At 58.9% G+C, this 13,542-nt stretch overlaps 5 protein-coding genes across 5 annotated transcripts; 3 read left to right on the forward strand and 2 right to left on the reverse strand.

Annotated features, from left to right (window-relative positions):
* Nucleotides 1-317: 317 nt before the first annotated feature.
* On the forward strand, nucleotides 318-2,461 carry BXZ73DRAFT_92495 (STE3-domain-containing protein; the record flags this gene model as incomplete). The annotated part of the gene is made up of 6 exons (XM_048026373.1): nucleotides 318-516; nucleotides 571-738; nucleotides 795-1,180; nucleotides 1,219-1,963; nucleotides 2,035-2,324; nucleotides 2,354-2,461. 6 exons carry the CDS (start codon nucleotides 318-320, stop codon nucleotides 2,459-2,461), a joined length of 1,896 nt encoding a protein of 631 aa, XP_047873285.1.
* Nucleotides 2,462-3,059: 598 nt separating this feature from the next.
* On the forward strand, nucleotides 3,060-4,679 carry BXZ73DRAFT_81076 (uncharacterized protein; the record flags this gene model as incomplete). Its single annotated transcript, XM_048023419.1, has 5 exons — nucleotides 3,060-3,253; nucleotides 3,283-3,491; nucleotides 3,549-3,788; nucleotides 3,914-4,315; nucleotides 4,342-4,679. The coding sequence occupies 5 exons, from the start codon at nucleotides 3,060-3,062 to the stop codon at nucleotides 4,677-4,679; spliced, it is 1,383 nt and encodes a 460-aa protein (XP_047873286.1).
* Nucleotides 4,680-5,117: 438 nt separating this feature from the next.
* BXZ73DRAFT_53829 (Prefoldin subunit 3) lies at nucleotides 5,118-5,981 on the reverse strand (the record flags this gene model as incomplete). Its single annotated transcript, XM_048021074.1, has 5 exons — nucleotides 5,118-5,351; nucleotides 5,400-5,555; nucleotides 5,615-5,726; nucleotides 5,784-5,857; nucleotides 5,916-5,981. 5 exons carry the CDS (start codon nucleotides 5,979-5,981, stop codon nucleotides 5,118-5,120), a joined length of 642 nt encoding a protein of 213 aa, XP_047873287.1.
* A 225-nt stretch (nucleotides 5,982-6,206) lies between these two features.
* On the forward strand, nucleotides 6,207-9,376 carry BXZ73DRAFT_92497 (uncharacterized protein; the record flags this gene model as incomplete). Its single annotated transcript, XM_048026374.1, has 10 exons — nucleotides 6,207-6,452; nucleotides 6,701-6,997; nucleotides 7,187-7,318; nucleotides 7,527-7,577; nucleotides 7,601-7,682; nucleotides 7,708-7,796; nucleotides 7,855-8,340; nucleotides 8,364-8,782; nucleotides 8,845-9,124; nucleotides 9,293-9,376. The coding sequence occupies 10 exons, from the start codon at nucleotides 6,207-6,209 to the stop codon at nucleotides 9,374-9,376; spliced, it is 2,166 nt and encodes a 721-aa protein (XP_047873288.1).
* Nucleotides 9,377-9,605: 229 nt separating this feature from the next.
* Nucleotides 9,606-11,332, reverse strand: BXZ73DRAFT_92498 (MFS general substrate transporter; the record flags this gene model as incomplete). Its single annotated transcript, XM_048026375.1, has 6 exons — nucleotides 9,606-9,764; nucleotides 9,831-10,152; nucleotides 10,353-10,566; nucleotides 10,632-10,720; nucleotides 10,800-10,963; nucleotides 11,030-11,332. 6 exons carry the CDS (start codon nucleotides 11,330-11,332, stop codon nucleotides 9,606-9,608), a joined length of 1,251 nt encoding a protein of 416 aa, XP_047873289.1.
* Nucleotides 11,333-13,542: the final 2,210 nt, after the last annotated feature.

Here is a 13,542-nt window from a genome sequence, read left to right on the forward strand (position 1 = left end):
AAGACCGTTGGACGCCTGCCACCCCCATTGCAGGCGAGCGAGCCCGCTTGTGTTGTCCTCGGGTTGTCCATCCTTGTTGTCCTCGCCTTCGTCGAAGCGCCTCGGGCACGGTGATAATGGCCACTGAAATTCTCCGTTGAGCCTCGCCCTTTTGCCCACGATTATACCCAAGCTCTCTCGCTCGACGCCTGGAGTCCGACCGCGCCTCGCCCCCGCCTCTCCTTTCCCCTCCCCAGCCTACGATCAGCCTCCTTGCGACACCACGGCAGGCCCTCGTAGAACATACAACGTGAACACCAGTAGCCATGCCACTCATGATGCGTTTTGAGTTGCCAGTGGTCTCGTTCGTCTGCCTGGGGCTTCTGCTGCTCCTGTCGCCTGTGTTCCTCCACTCACGCAATGTTGCGGTCATCTCTCTCGCAATTTGGCTTCTAACCACGAACCTCATCCACGGGATCGATTCGATACTGTGGGCAGGGAATTTTGACGTGCGCATTGCTCCATGGTGCGACATAGGTGAGTCCTCTTTTCTCTCGTCCCAATCATCGGCGTTGACAATGGATTGTCCAGTTTCAAGAGTGTTTCTGGCCTCCCAGATAGCGCTTCCCGGATGCGCGCTTGCATTCGCACGCAATCTACGACGCTGCGCCATCGGACAAGAGATCGCACAGAAAGCCTACACTCTCATGCAAGACCTTACATTCTGCCTAATCATTCCCGTCTTTTACGTCGTCCTTCGTAAGTCATACTATTGCCCCGCGAACTCTGGTCTCACATTTTACCTCAAATACTAGACGTCATTGTCCAGCCACATCGTTTCGACATCGTTCAAGACTTTGGTTGCTCGGTCTCTATCCATACTTCGTCCCTCGCCGTAATTCTAATCTGGCTTCCCCCTCTCATCATCTGTATCGCTACCTTCGTCTATGCCTTCCTCGCCATCCGCGGCCGCCTGGACAGTGGCCTCGTCTTCTTCTCCCATATGCATGACTCTCCTCGCCTTGCTATCGACATCCTCGCCTTCGCCCGGCCCCTTCTCACATCGGTCTTCATCGCCGTTGCTTCCCTCGTCACGACCGCCCTGTCGTTATACGGACACGTCTCCGACGTCGGTGGGATCAAGCCCAATGTCACGGATACCTGGATGGCGGTGCACGCACAGATGACGATCCCCTTCATCGTTCCCTCGACCGCGACCTTCCTCCGGGGGCAATCGAGGCGGAGTGGTGGCTCACCCCCGCTTGCACCATCGTGCTCGTCGCGATGACCGTGCTCGGGATGGTCTGCCGCGCGTCCTCGCAGCGCTCTTCGCAGGGCTCCCGCGTGCTCTCGCACTACTTCCACTCTGCCATCTTCGGACGCCCGAGCTCTACCTCGGCCTGCGAAGGCGAGAGTGAAAATAGCAGTGGGAAGGGCTTCCGCTCTCTTGGGGAGACCTTCAGTAGCGCGCCGTCGTCCCCGTCCCCGACGCTCATCGGCGACCGCGACGCGCCATACAAGCCGATGCCGCTCTCGTTTGCGCTCGCCGGGCAGGAGCCCGTGGTACCCGTGAAGGCGAAGATCAAGCTCGCGCGGCTCGCGATTCCGGAGATCCCCCAGACACAGTCATCGCAAGGCGCGAGGGTGCCATCTACGTATGGACTCTCGGACGACCCGTTCGTGCAGTCCACACAGGCGTACCTCGAGTCTCCCACTGGCCGTGAAGCTCTGGGGCTGGGTGTCGTAACCATGCCCCTGGTGTCACCCTTCCCCCCACCTCCCCGTTCTTTGGTGCGCCGTGATGCCTCTCCGCCGAAGCGCACGGTGTCGCCATCTATGCGCGTCGCGTCTCCACCTTCACATATGCGGTCGCCGACCCTACCCTCATCGTCCTCGTCTCTCGCGCGCTCGGTCTCAAGTTCGCCCAGCCGCGGAGTCGTGCTACTTCGGTTCGCAGTCCCCCAGCAGTCCCTGCCCCCACTAGGTCTCCATCAGTCAAGGCTCCGCGCCCGATCTCTATCATCAACGCGCGGTGGCCCGCACCGCCCGCGACAGTCCCTGTCTCTCCACGTACCCATCTCCGAACTTCTCGTGTCCCCGCGCGCTCCAACGCCCTCTGCCGCTCCCATTACCATCATCCCACCATCGCCGTCGCTGTCCCCGGAAACAGCGCCCATGTCGTCGCGCCGCCGAGCGTATCGTCGATTACGACAAGCCTCGCGTCGTCGACGATCAGCATGGGCGCGTACTATGACGACGTGCACGCCGCGCCATTCCAGGACCATGCGGACGCGGACGCGGACAGCATCGTTGCCGGGCGCCCTCGCTCTGGACCAGGGCTGGCGGTGCCGAAGCACCTGGAGCGGAAGCGGAGCGGGACGCGCTGCTGGCAAGGACGGCGTCGCGTCGGGTGAAGAACGCGTCGGGGAGCTTCGCGGGAGGCATTTACATGACGGTTGTGAAGGAGACCGAGACGGTATGAGAAGAAGGAGATCGAGGCTTGAGGCTTACGGTCGCCTATGCATTCATGCATCTTATGTGATTTGTTCATGTTCAAACTCTTCATCGGTTCAATCGCTTTGTTATTTCCTGGACTCCGTCCCAGAACCAGAGCGCGCTACTTCGCCGTCCCGTTCGCTCTTTCTTGTATCCTTCCCACTGTGTAGCATATCTATCCCCCCTGTAGCATCTCTACATCGTCGAACGAGAATGTATTTCGTGGTGCAACCTAGTAGTGGGCCTAATAACGCCGCGTTTATAGTTGGAACTTGGCGGCATAGCTTTTAATACAGCACGTTTGTACACGGATAAACAATCCATTAACCTTGCATTTATCCCTGAAAAGGGCATGATGTCATGTTTGTAGCGATCCGTTGGTGACCAAGCGAACGTTGACGTCGAGCTTGTTTTTGCCCTCCGCAACTCTTTCTCCGTCCACGTTCATGACCACCACCTTTTAGGACAGCAATCTCGCTGCGCCTCCGCCGCGCTCTATTCCCACCTGGCCTCACGCCTCTCACGTTGCCCACCGAGCTGCTCCCTCTGCTCGCACAACCCACCTCGACGGCTCCACCCCCGGAATGGCATCTCGTGTAGCGGAGGCAGGTCCTTCACGACGCCCCGGACCCCCAAACGCACGCCCCAAAGGGCTCAACACGGCCTTCATAGATGGGAAGGGTCGCCGCCGGATGAACGGGACGCCCCCGGGGAGCGATGAAGAAAGCGGCACAGCTGGGTCGGGAGGCGAGTTCGAGTCGGGCTCGACGGATGATGAGTTCCATGATGCCCTCCCCAACGCCAAAGGAAAGAGTCCCGCGGTGTCGCCCATCCCGGGACGCCGCGTGCGGCGAGCCCTGTGTCTGCGCGGAAGAGCACCTCGTGGGCGGACCTCGACCTCTCCATTGTCGTTGCGCTCGTCTCACCCATCGCCAACTGGCTGACGGGGGGAGATCACGTCAAGAATGTCTTCCTCATTGTGCTGTTGATATTTTACTTGCACCAAATCATTGAGAGTACGTCGTGCTGCACCTTTACCTCGTGTATGCGCTCGTGACTGACTATATGCGCAGTTCCTTGGCAGCTTTACCTCTCTGCACGTCCCCGGAAGTCGGCACGACGCGTGGCCGCCACACCGACGACGACGACGAGCGAGTTTCGAGCTCGCGTCCCTCGCACAAGGGGAACTGTTCGCCATGAATGGCTCTACCTCGGTCTCACCGTCCTTTCGCCTCTTGTCGGTGCTGGTTTCCTTCGCAGTGTCCTCAACGCGCTCGGCGACAACGACGCCTATCTTGGTTCTCCACCACTCTGTTCGTCCTCGCCACCGGCATTCGTCCATGGAGCCACCTCGTGAACCGCCTGCGGGATCGGACCCGGAGCTACACACAGCTTGCACTACCCGGACGAAGATTCAATCGTCCACATGTTCGAGAAGACAGAACACGCCTGCATGTGCCCTCAAGCGCATCGACATACTGGAACGCGAAGTGGGAGGCTCCAAGAAGGCCTGAAGCGCGCCGAGCACTCCGTGACGTCTGCGACAACCTCAACGAAGCCATCGAAGAACTCGAGCGCGCTGCGAAGCGTAGCGAGCGCAAGCACGACGCCAACCGCGCTGCGCAGAACGTCCGTATCACCTCGCTCGAGAACAGCCTTGTGCAAGTCGAGGATCGCCGGAAGCGCGACCTCGCTGCCTTCGAGGCTGCCGGGATTCGCATCCCTGACGGCAAGTCCTTCCTCCGCCAAGTGCAATGCGCGGTCGTCGCCGCCATCGACCGCGTGCTCTACCTCCCCCGCGCGCTCCTCGCACTTGGGCTCGACGACCCGCTCGACAGCCGTACGAACGAAATGGACATGGACAAGGGAGCATGAACGGCCACGGGGGCGCCCATCTCAACGGTAACCCGATTCACCACTCGCGCATCCGTAGTCCTGACCGCGAGAAGCACCTCGCGCACCTCGTCCCCCGCCTCGCTACCATCCCCGAGGCTGAAGACTCCGACTCGGACGGCACGTTCGTCTCGGACAAGGAAGGCCGCGCGAGCCCTCCATCGCTCAAGCTCGACGGCCCTGTGGAAGGAGCGTCCGCCACGGCACTGGGATACGCGCAAGAGGTCATGTTGTGGCCGTACTGGGCGAGTGTGCGTGTTCTCATTGCCGTCTTGCCTCCCGTGAAGAACATCGTTCCCCGAGATGAATGAAGTCCCGGTTCATCTTTGCTGCCTTCGTCGTCGTGAGTCGTTCTTCGGACTCTATTTATCCCGTCCTGCTGCATGTTCCGATTTGGTCTCGTACCCATCATCATCCCCCAATTGTTGTTCGTTTTCGTCTTAGCTGTCCGAGTATTCACTCTGCCCACCCCTCCGTGTTTCCGTGTATCTGTTAGCTGGTTCTGTAGCATCATCGTCTCCCCTGCTCCTCACTCGTGCTTGGTACCGTACTGTAACATTTACGGTAATGATATACCTCAGCGTCTGGAATCGCGGTTTGAAACAAGTCTTCTGCCCATAGTTGCGTAAGAGCAGCAACTATCTCACTTTGGATGGGATAGCACAATGTGTAGACCCAAAAGGTTATGATACAGGAATAGTGAATACACAGTAGTACAAGTCGAGTGCGAGCAAGAGAACTAAAGACTTCTAGCTTGCTTTCTCTTCTGCTTTCTGATTGGTAGCCTCTAACGCACGAAGATCTCTTCGTCGTTTCACATCCCAGTTGTACACACGCGCGGTGTTGACCTCCATAACCGTGATCTGCTCTCGAAGAAACTCGAGGTCCTCGATCACGGACTCGAGACTGTTCCTCGCCGCCTCGAGCTTCGATCGCAGTAGAGAAACCGCTGCAGGTAATTTATACGCTAGCATGACATTCGCCTGATGGATAGTTCTTAGCAAGCACTCTGGCACGATAGAATCACATACTCCTAGCCATAGGTAGACGGTGTCCGTGTCTTCTAGCTGTGCCTCCGCATATAGCGTGTCGTTCAGCTCGTATGTTGTGATGAGAGGCTTCGAGGCGCTTTCGTCGTCTCCCAGATCGTCATCTAGATCGTCTTCACTTGCAGCACCCTTGCCCTCCTACACCGTACCCCGCGGTTATACAGGGTCTTCAGAGTAGTACCCGAGAAACAACTTACCCTGCGCTCCTGCAAAAACTCGACCATCGCCAGCGTCTTCTTGATGTCTGGAATCTTGTCCTCCAGACTTCCCCGTCTTTGGGCCAGATTTTGTTCCATGTAGCGGTACTTCCTGCGGGAAGACACATGAGATCAGCACACAAGGCTGAAAGTACGCTGCGCGACTTACGCAAGAGCCGCCTGGAACTCCTTCAATGCAGCCTCGGCAGTCCTATCCTTCCCAAGGAATTGCGCGACATCCGCCTGCAGGACGGCCCATGATCAATGCGAGTTGTGTAGGGCGGATCGCAGGGGCACGGACGATGAATGGCGCTTTGGGAATGCCTCTGGGGTTGCGCTCTTGCTTTTCGGCGACCGCGGTCGACATTTTGAGTGTGCGCGAGAGAGACAAAAGACGGATAGCGTGGAGAGAAGCTCGCTCTCCCGAAGGCAAGCGCGGTGCGCGCGACCTGGTCGCGACTCGCGAGGACGAGATAGACGCCCATAAGTTCCGTCGGCGCTTTAACGCGTACGTATGTGAACAGATTTTTTGCCGCGCATTTTCATCTCTTCCATATCCTTCCACCTCCTCCCCACATCCCCGCCCAATGCCATGTCACGCCTCATAGTCAAGAACCTGCCTGCGTATCTCACGCAAGATGGCCTTCGCAAGCGTTTCGAAGCCTCCGACGGTCCGGGTGGGACACTCACCGACGTCAAGCTTGTTCTCAAGCCTGACGGCACCTCGCGCCGATTTGGTTTCGTAGGGTACAAGTCCCCTGCTGAGGCCGAGCGTGTTCGCAAGTGGTTTAACCGGGCATATATTGACTCGTCAAGGATCACGGTCGACATCGTCGATGTGCGTAACGTTCTTTGCTGCCTCCCACCCACCGCTGCTTTCGCGTATGTCTCGCGTGCGCTGCACTAGACGTCGCCTGCCATTCTTGCCCCTCCCCTTTCGTGGTGTTCTTCCTGCGATGACTATCGCACGTGACGGGGCTCTCAATCATCACTTCGTGGTGGATGAGGCCAGCACCGGGAGGTCCGCTATGCGACCATACTCACCCCAGCGCGAGGATATGGGCTGATCAGCGTTGTTCCTGTCAGGGCGTGAAGGATGCTCCAACTCCTAGACCGAACAAACGGCCACGACTTGGGCCATCACCGTCTGAAGCGGGGGCTGTAGCGGACGCGACGAGCAAGCCAGCAGCCACCAAGAAGGGCAAGCAGTCCTCCGGTGCTCAGCTCGACGAGTTTATGCAAGTGATGCAACCTCGCACAAAGAAAGGTCCGTCATGGAAGGATGATGACCCCGTCGTCGGCGCCGTATCACCAGACGCCTCGTCTGTTTTGCCCAAGAAGCAAAGGAAGAAGGCGAAGGATGAGCCAGAGAGCCTAGCCGACGTGCGCCCGAAAACGAAGCGGAGCCATCGTCAGATCTGGATTGGCTCAAGAGGCATACGAAGCCGGCAATAGACATCGACGCCGAGAAGACTTTCGAGCAGTCGGACGAAGAGGAGCCTGATGAGGGGTTGAGCCAGGTGTGTATCGCCTATCGTCTGGGGTATCTGCTTCGACTGACCGATATCATAGCAAGAAACGCCCGTTGACACCATGACAGAAGCATTTCGTCAAACTTCGCGGCTCTTTCTACGAAATCTCGCCTTCACATGTACAGAGGATGAGCTTCGAGATCTGTTCCAAGCTTACGGCGAGGTATCTCAGGTGAGCATCTCTTTCCACGTCGCATTTCAGGAGAAGGGAGCGTGTGTATGCGCTGTGTAAGGATGATAAACTTGAATAGGGACATCAGACTCGCTCGCGAGGTTGCTGATCCTCAGGGAAAACCGATAGTAGAAAATTTTCTGATACTTCCCCTTTTTCATTCGGAATTTCGTCTCCGTCTAGATGCTGACCACACTCTCTTCAACAGGTGCACTTGGTGCTGGACTCGAACAGCAAGCAGCCGAAAGGCCTGGCATATGTCTCGTTCGCGCAGCAGGAAAGCGCTCTGGCTGCTTTGAAGCGCTGGATAAGACCTCATTTCAAGGCCGACTACTACACATACTACCCGCCGTGGACAGGCGAGGTAAACTAGACAGTGGAGGGGGAAGGAAAGAAGCGTACGGTGAAGCAGGATCGAGAGGCGAAGCGGAAGGCGACAGCTGGGAAGGAGTTCAACTGGGCCATGTTGTACATGAACGTACGTACGTCCGTAGCGAATATATTTCCTCCCCATCTCAAACTTCCCGCGCCCTCAGAGCGATGCTGTTGTGGCCTCAATTGCAGATCGCATGAAGATCTCCAAGGCGGACATCCTGAACCCCGAGTCCGAGAATGCGGCAGTGAAGCTCGCGCTCGCTGAGACGCACGTCATCCAGGAAACGAAAACGTTCCTCGAGCAGCACGGCGTCGAATTCAGCTCACTCGAACCCGAGGCGAACGGTGGACGTCGCCCCGCCCGCTCAGACCACATCCTGCTCGTCAAGAACATCCCGTATGGGACCTCCGCCGCGGACGTCCGCGCGCTGTTCGAGCCGCATGGCGCGCTCCGGCGCGTGCTCGTCCCGCCCGCCGGCACACTTGCCGTCGTCGAGTTCGAGCACGCGGACGAGGGTCGGAAGGCGTTCCGCGCAGTCGCGTACCGACGCCTCGGGAACTCTATCGTCTACCTCGAGAAGGGCCCCGAAGGGCTTTTCCTCACCGACGAGCCGATGGCCGACATTACCTCCGCGGACGTGTCGGCGGTGGCCCCATCACCGCCCCCGAGGCTCTTGTTCCGGCGGCGGCGGCGGCGGAAGGGGAGCAGGGGTTGGCCGCGGGCACGACGCTGTTTGTGAAGAACCTCGCGTTCAGCACGACGGCGGAGAGGCTCACGCAGGTCGCCCGGCACCTGCCCGAGTTCGCGTTCGCGCGGGTGCAGACAAAGGCAGACCCGGCGCGCCCGGGCGTGCGGCTCAGCATGGGCTACGGCTTCGTCGGTTTCAAGACGGCGGCGGGCGCGCAACGCGGGCTCAAGGCGCTCGACGGGACGGTGCTCGACGGTCACAAGCTCGCGGTCAAGTTCGCCGGGCGCGGCGCGGAGGAGAGCACGGCGGACAAGGAGACGGTGAAGGCGAGGACCACGAAGATGATCGTCAAGAATGTGCCGTTCGAGGCGACGAAGAAGGACATTCGCGAGCTGTTTGGGTGCGTCCGCCTTCTCTGTTTCGTCTCGTGTGCTCATGTGGTCGATCCTCTGCACCTCACAGCGCTCACGCCCAGCTCAAGTCCGTGCGCCTCCCGCGCAAGTTCGACCACCGCACGCGCGGGTTCGCGTTCCTCGATTTCACGACGCGGCACGAGGCCGAACGCGCGTACGCAACGCTCCGGCACACGCATTTCCTCGGTCGCCACCTCGTGCTCGAGTGGGCGGAGGAGGGCGAGGCGGACGTCGAGAAGCTGCGCGAGAAGGCGGGCGTCAGCTTTGGCGGCGGCGCGGAGATGCCTGGCAGGAAGCGCAAGCTCGATCTGGCGACGGGGAGGACGAGGGTGAGGATGAGGCGTGAGGCGAGCCACAGACGTTTCCTGGGTCTCATGTCGTTGTACGGCCGGCTTCAGTCGCGACGAGGGTGCTGGGTGGGGTGGTCGAGGTTTGGGTCTCATCTTACGGTCGGAGTTGCACCGGGTGTTCGTGTTCGTGAAACTTTCGATCCATAGCACGACTTGTTCCGTCCCTCGTATGCGTTTCAAGTCTTTTTCGCGCCCATGTTTGCGTTGTCCATTAGCGCGTGCATGCTGTGATCGCAGTGCCTTGCGAATTCTCATACACCGCTCAAGCTCAACTCCGCTCGCCTTCGGAAGCTAATCATAGCGTACAAAGCAAATATGAATATGTTACGATGTGCTACAAATCCCGGTCGTTTCCAAAGCAGAGGATGGTAGAAATACAGATGAAGGCTGCAGGTGACCTCGAGTCCCGGGGGCCCAGCCGTTGTCCGCGCGTCCGTCCGGTCACAAATACACAGGGGCGCTACACGCGCGCAAAAATGTTCGGATCGATCCTGAGCTTCGCAAGCAGCATGAAAAACGAGCCGATGACGACGCTCGTCCCGCTCAGCACGATCAGCCCGGTGTACGAGCCGCCCGTCAGTCGGAGGAGCGCCCCGCGGCCGGGTTTCCAATGAGCGACCTGCGACGCCAAAACTCAAAGGTCAGCACGCGCCGCAAGAAGCGAGCAGAAGGGAGAAAGCGGCACGCACGGGAAAGAGATAATGCTGTACAAGAGCCCGATGCGGACGCCGATCTCGCGGATGTCGGAGATCTGGGCGATGCACGGCACGATGAGCGCGTTGAACGCGCCGCTGAAGAGGCCGTAGAGCGCCGCGTACGCCGCGAGCCCGGCGAGCGAGTGCGCGGCGGGCCAGAGGAGGAGCGTGGAGAGCCCGGCGAGCGCGGCGCACGGGACGAGGAGCGCGAACCGCCCGAAGGCGTCCGCGACGTGCGCGGGCGCGATCCGGCCGAGCACGGACGCCGCGTTGAGCACGGCGAGACGGAGAAGGCGGTGTCCCGGAGATGCCCTGGTCGGTCGCGTACGAGGGCAGGTAGCAGAAGGGCGTGAACAGGCCTGAGGGGGGCGGTGACGTCGCGGTCAGTGCCTGTGCGGTGCTGGTGATCGGAGTGGGCGGCCCCGCGGGCGGCGGAGCGGGCCCACGACGGAGGCCCGGGGTGGGGTGGGACGGGGATGCTCACCGAGGGACATGAAGCAACTTCCGATCACGAGGAGGAGAATCTGGGATCGCGGAGCGCATGGAGGTCGAGCCACGGTCGGCGCTCGGTGGGCTTGGATTCGGCGGCGGGGGAGATGCGGCTCGTGACGGTTGCAGTCGCGACGACGCAGAGAACGAAACATACGGCGGCGGATATCCGGGTTCCCCATGTGAAGCCGACGTTGATGAAGAGGTACTGCAGAAGGATCGGATAGACCGTTCCACCTGTTGAGTTCGGCGGGCGCAGTCAGCACGAGACACCTGGTGTGAAAAAACCGAGGGAAACCGACCTATACCGGAGCCCGCCATAGCGATTCCGAGCGCTGTTGCGCGGTATTTGCAGAAATGGGTCGAGATGGCCGCTAGTGGTGGGTAGAAACTGAATGGAAGGAGCTCTGCATCAGCGACAGAGCGGAAGAACGGCGACCACAATGAAATTTTGGCCGTTTGACACTCACAGCATGCCGACACCGAGGCCCGATAGAACGCCTTGCGCCAAGAGATACTCTTGGTAGCTTTGAGCCACGCTGGTGAGGAGTATGCTGGCGACGTAGATGACGGTGCCAAGTGCCATGATGATGCGTGGGCCGTATACATCAAACACGCGGCCTATGAAACCACCCTGTAAGAAACCACGCCCTTTTAGCACGCAGGCCAGACGCTGAAACACGAGGTGCTGTGTACTCACGGAGACAAAAAACACCCAAAGCTGCACTGATCCTATCCATGCAACAGTGGATGGATGGCGATCACTGAGCTGGTGTGTCGTGTACCACGACTGGAAGGTGCCAAAGGCGTTCATCTGACCGAAGGAGCAGAAGAGGGCCAGAAAAGCTCCAAATACTGTTAGCCATGCCGACAATCCGCGTTCGCAGGAGTCGTCAGAGCCCTTCGTCGGGGCCTCGATGTCAGCTTTGAGGCTAGGGCGGTAGTCTTTCGCGGAGATGGATCCGTAGTTTGCAGGCTTCCTCAAAGGGGACACCAGAGCCATTGCGGGACACTTGGGTGAGGGGGCGGAGGGCGAGAGGGCGAGTTGGAGCGGTCGGGGATTTGATGAGTGCGAAGTGGTGCGAGCCACTGTGGACGAGGGGGTGGATGTCACAGGAGATACTGGTGTGGACTTGTGCGGCCAAGTGGATTTAAGAAATCTGACGGTCCGTGCATGACGGCGGATGTGGTATGCGTGGATGAATGTCAGTACCGCTGCGCGCGAGAAAAAACTGAGGGATTACCTGCCGTGTCGCGGAGCATGCGGGTATATGACCTAAGACGCCGCCGACGAGCAGCCGGCAACAAGGGGGCCGCGCCACTGCGACTGGCACGCGGGAGTGGGTCCGGCGAGGGGTCGGACGATGCATGGATCTGGGACTCGGGAGAGTGAAACGTCCTGCATCGGTGCCTCTTTCCGTCAGCCCGCTGCCTACGCCGGCACGGAATTGGGGCGGAGGCGCTGAGCTGCCTCCGGAGGATCGGCTTCTCGCACGCGCTCTAGCACAGCACCGGACTCGCCCACACGGTGCGGGCGAGCCTAGATCGCATGTGTCGAATCTTCAGCTCACCGGGTCCGAGCGTGTAGGGGCGGGGCTGGAGCGTGGCCGACATGGTCGGTCGTTGTCTGCCGGCCGGGGAGGGCTGGAATGCGCTGCGGGCACTTGGGAGTACTAGGCCGGGAAGTGCGGATTGGTCGCTTACTGAAGATCACGAGTGAAGAACATGGCCGTTGGCGAGCCGAAGGAGCGGGATGGCTGGCCCAATGGCACGGATTGTGTTGGCATGATCCGCGAAGGGCTGTTAAAATCTGGATCAAACATGTGCATGAGCTGTGACAGAACGCAATGTATACTGACCATATGGCACTTCATCTAATGCGGTCACTAGAGGAATCCAATTGCCGCTGTGTTGAACTTCGTGGTCTCACATTGACCTAACCGCCAGGATGGACGTTTTGGGTGTCAATCAGCGCTCCCAATAGGTAGTAGACGTAGCCATGCTGATAGGCACCACCACTGTCAGCCGTGGCAGGATCCGGGCCGGTCTATAAAGGCGATTCGTGAGTCTCGAGTGTCAGACGCTGAGTACATACTTTCGTATTGCGTTCCGGAATCCGGTACCTCCGAGTCTTGCAAATGACATGACACATAGTGCGTAACATCAATCGATTCTGTGCACTACGAGCGAATATTTCCACATCTGGATTGGTTATGCATGCGACGCTCATCCACGCAGTACGAGCATATGACAAGCAAGAAGTTGCTCGAGGCGCCTCTCTTGAACCAGACGAACGGTTATTTGGTAGTAAGTACTAGCGGACAGATGTGCTTACTGGAGACACTTTTAAGGACTTGAGGATTTATCCCGTGGCTTAAAGATCGTCGAAGGCCATATGGTCGCTATTGAGTCCTTTCGCTAGCGGTGGTGGTAAAAGGTCAAAGTTTGCAGTATGCCAGGCGGCAGTGACAAATGTGCAGCACGTGATTGCCTCGCGTCGCGTCTTTTTTCCAGCAATGGCCGTGGTGACCCTTACGGCAGTTGTCCCTCTTGCTCTCGACAATGGCTCGGCCCCTTCATCAGCCGATTCCACCAAAAGCTTCGACTGTTGATCTGACCAGACGAATCTAGCCACTCTCATTGATAATCGTCTTCCGGTTGTACAGAGACGATGCTTCAACTTCAGGCTCGTCGATAAACGGTGCTGTTGATCTGCGATCATGCAACAGCAACAATCACGGACTCCCCAGGCGTGGACCGATACCAACGTAAGCGCGGTTGTTGCATAATTATCCCTTGTCTGACGGGAGGACAACGCGGCACTGATCGGTTAACGGTATCTATGCGGAGTAGTCGCCAAAACCAAAACTCCCCAAACATGGACGTCATACAAAGAACGTGCGCCATTATCGACCAGTCCGGACTTAACGGCGAGAGGAAGCCTCCAATGCCTCATTGCATTTGCATTGCATAGACAGACTCAGACGCGACGGAGCACATCTGAGATCTGCAGGCAGGAACACGCGTTGGCGCTTCGCGCCCTCTCCCGTGCAGGACAATAGGGTACGTGTCCCTCATATACCCCTCCGCTGTGCCAACCACTTCTCCTCCATACCCTCTCTCCACTACAGTGAATCCCATCCGCTCGCGTCCTTTCTTCCGTCCCCCGAAATTCCGTTTTCGCGTTCCGCTCAACCGCAAGCCGTATGATAC

The sequence above is a fragment of the Epithele typhae genome (genome assembly GCF_022376455.1).
Source record: "Epithele typhae strain CBS 203.58 chromosome Unknown BXZ73scaffold_72, whole genome shotgun sequence".
Classification (NCBI taxonomy): domain Eukaryota; kingdom Fungi; phylum Basidiomycota; class Agaricomycetes; order Polyporales; family Epitheliaceae; genus Epithele; species Epithele typhae.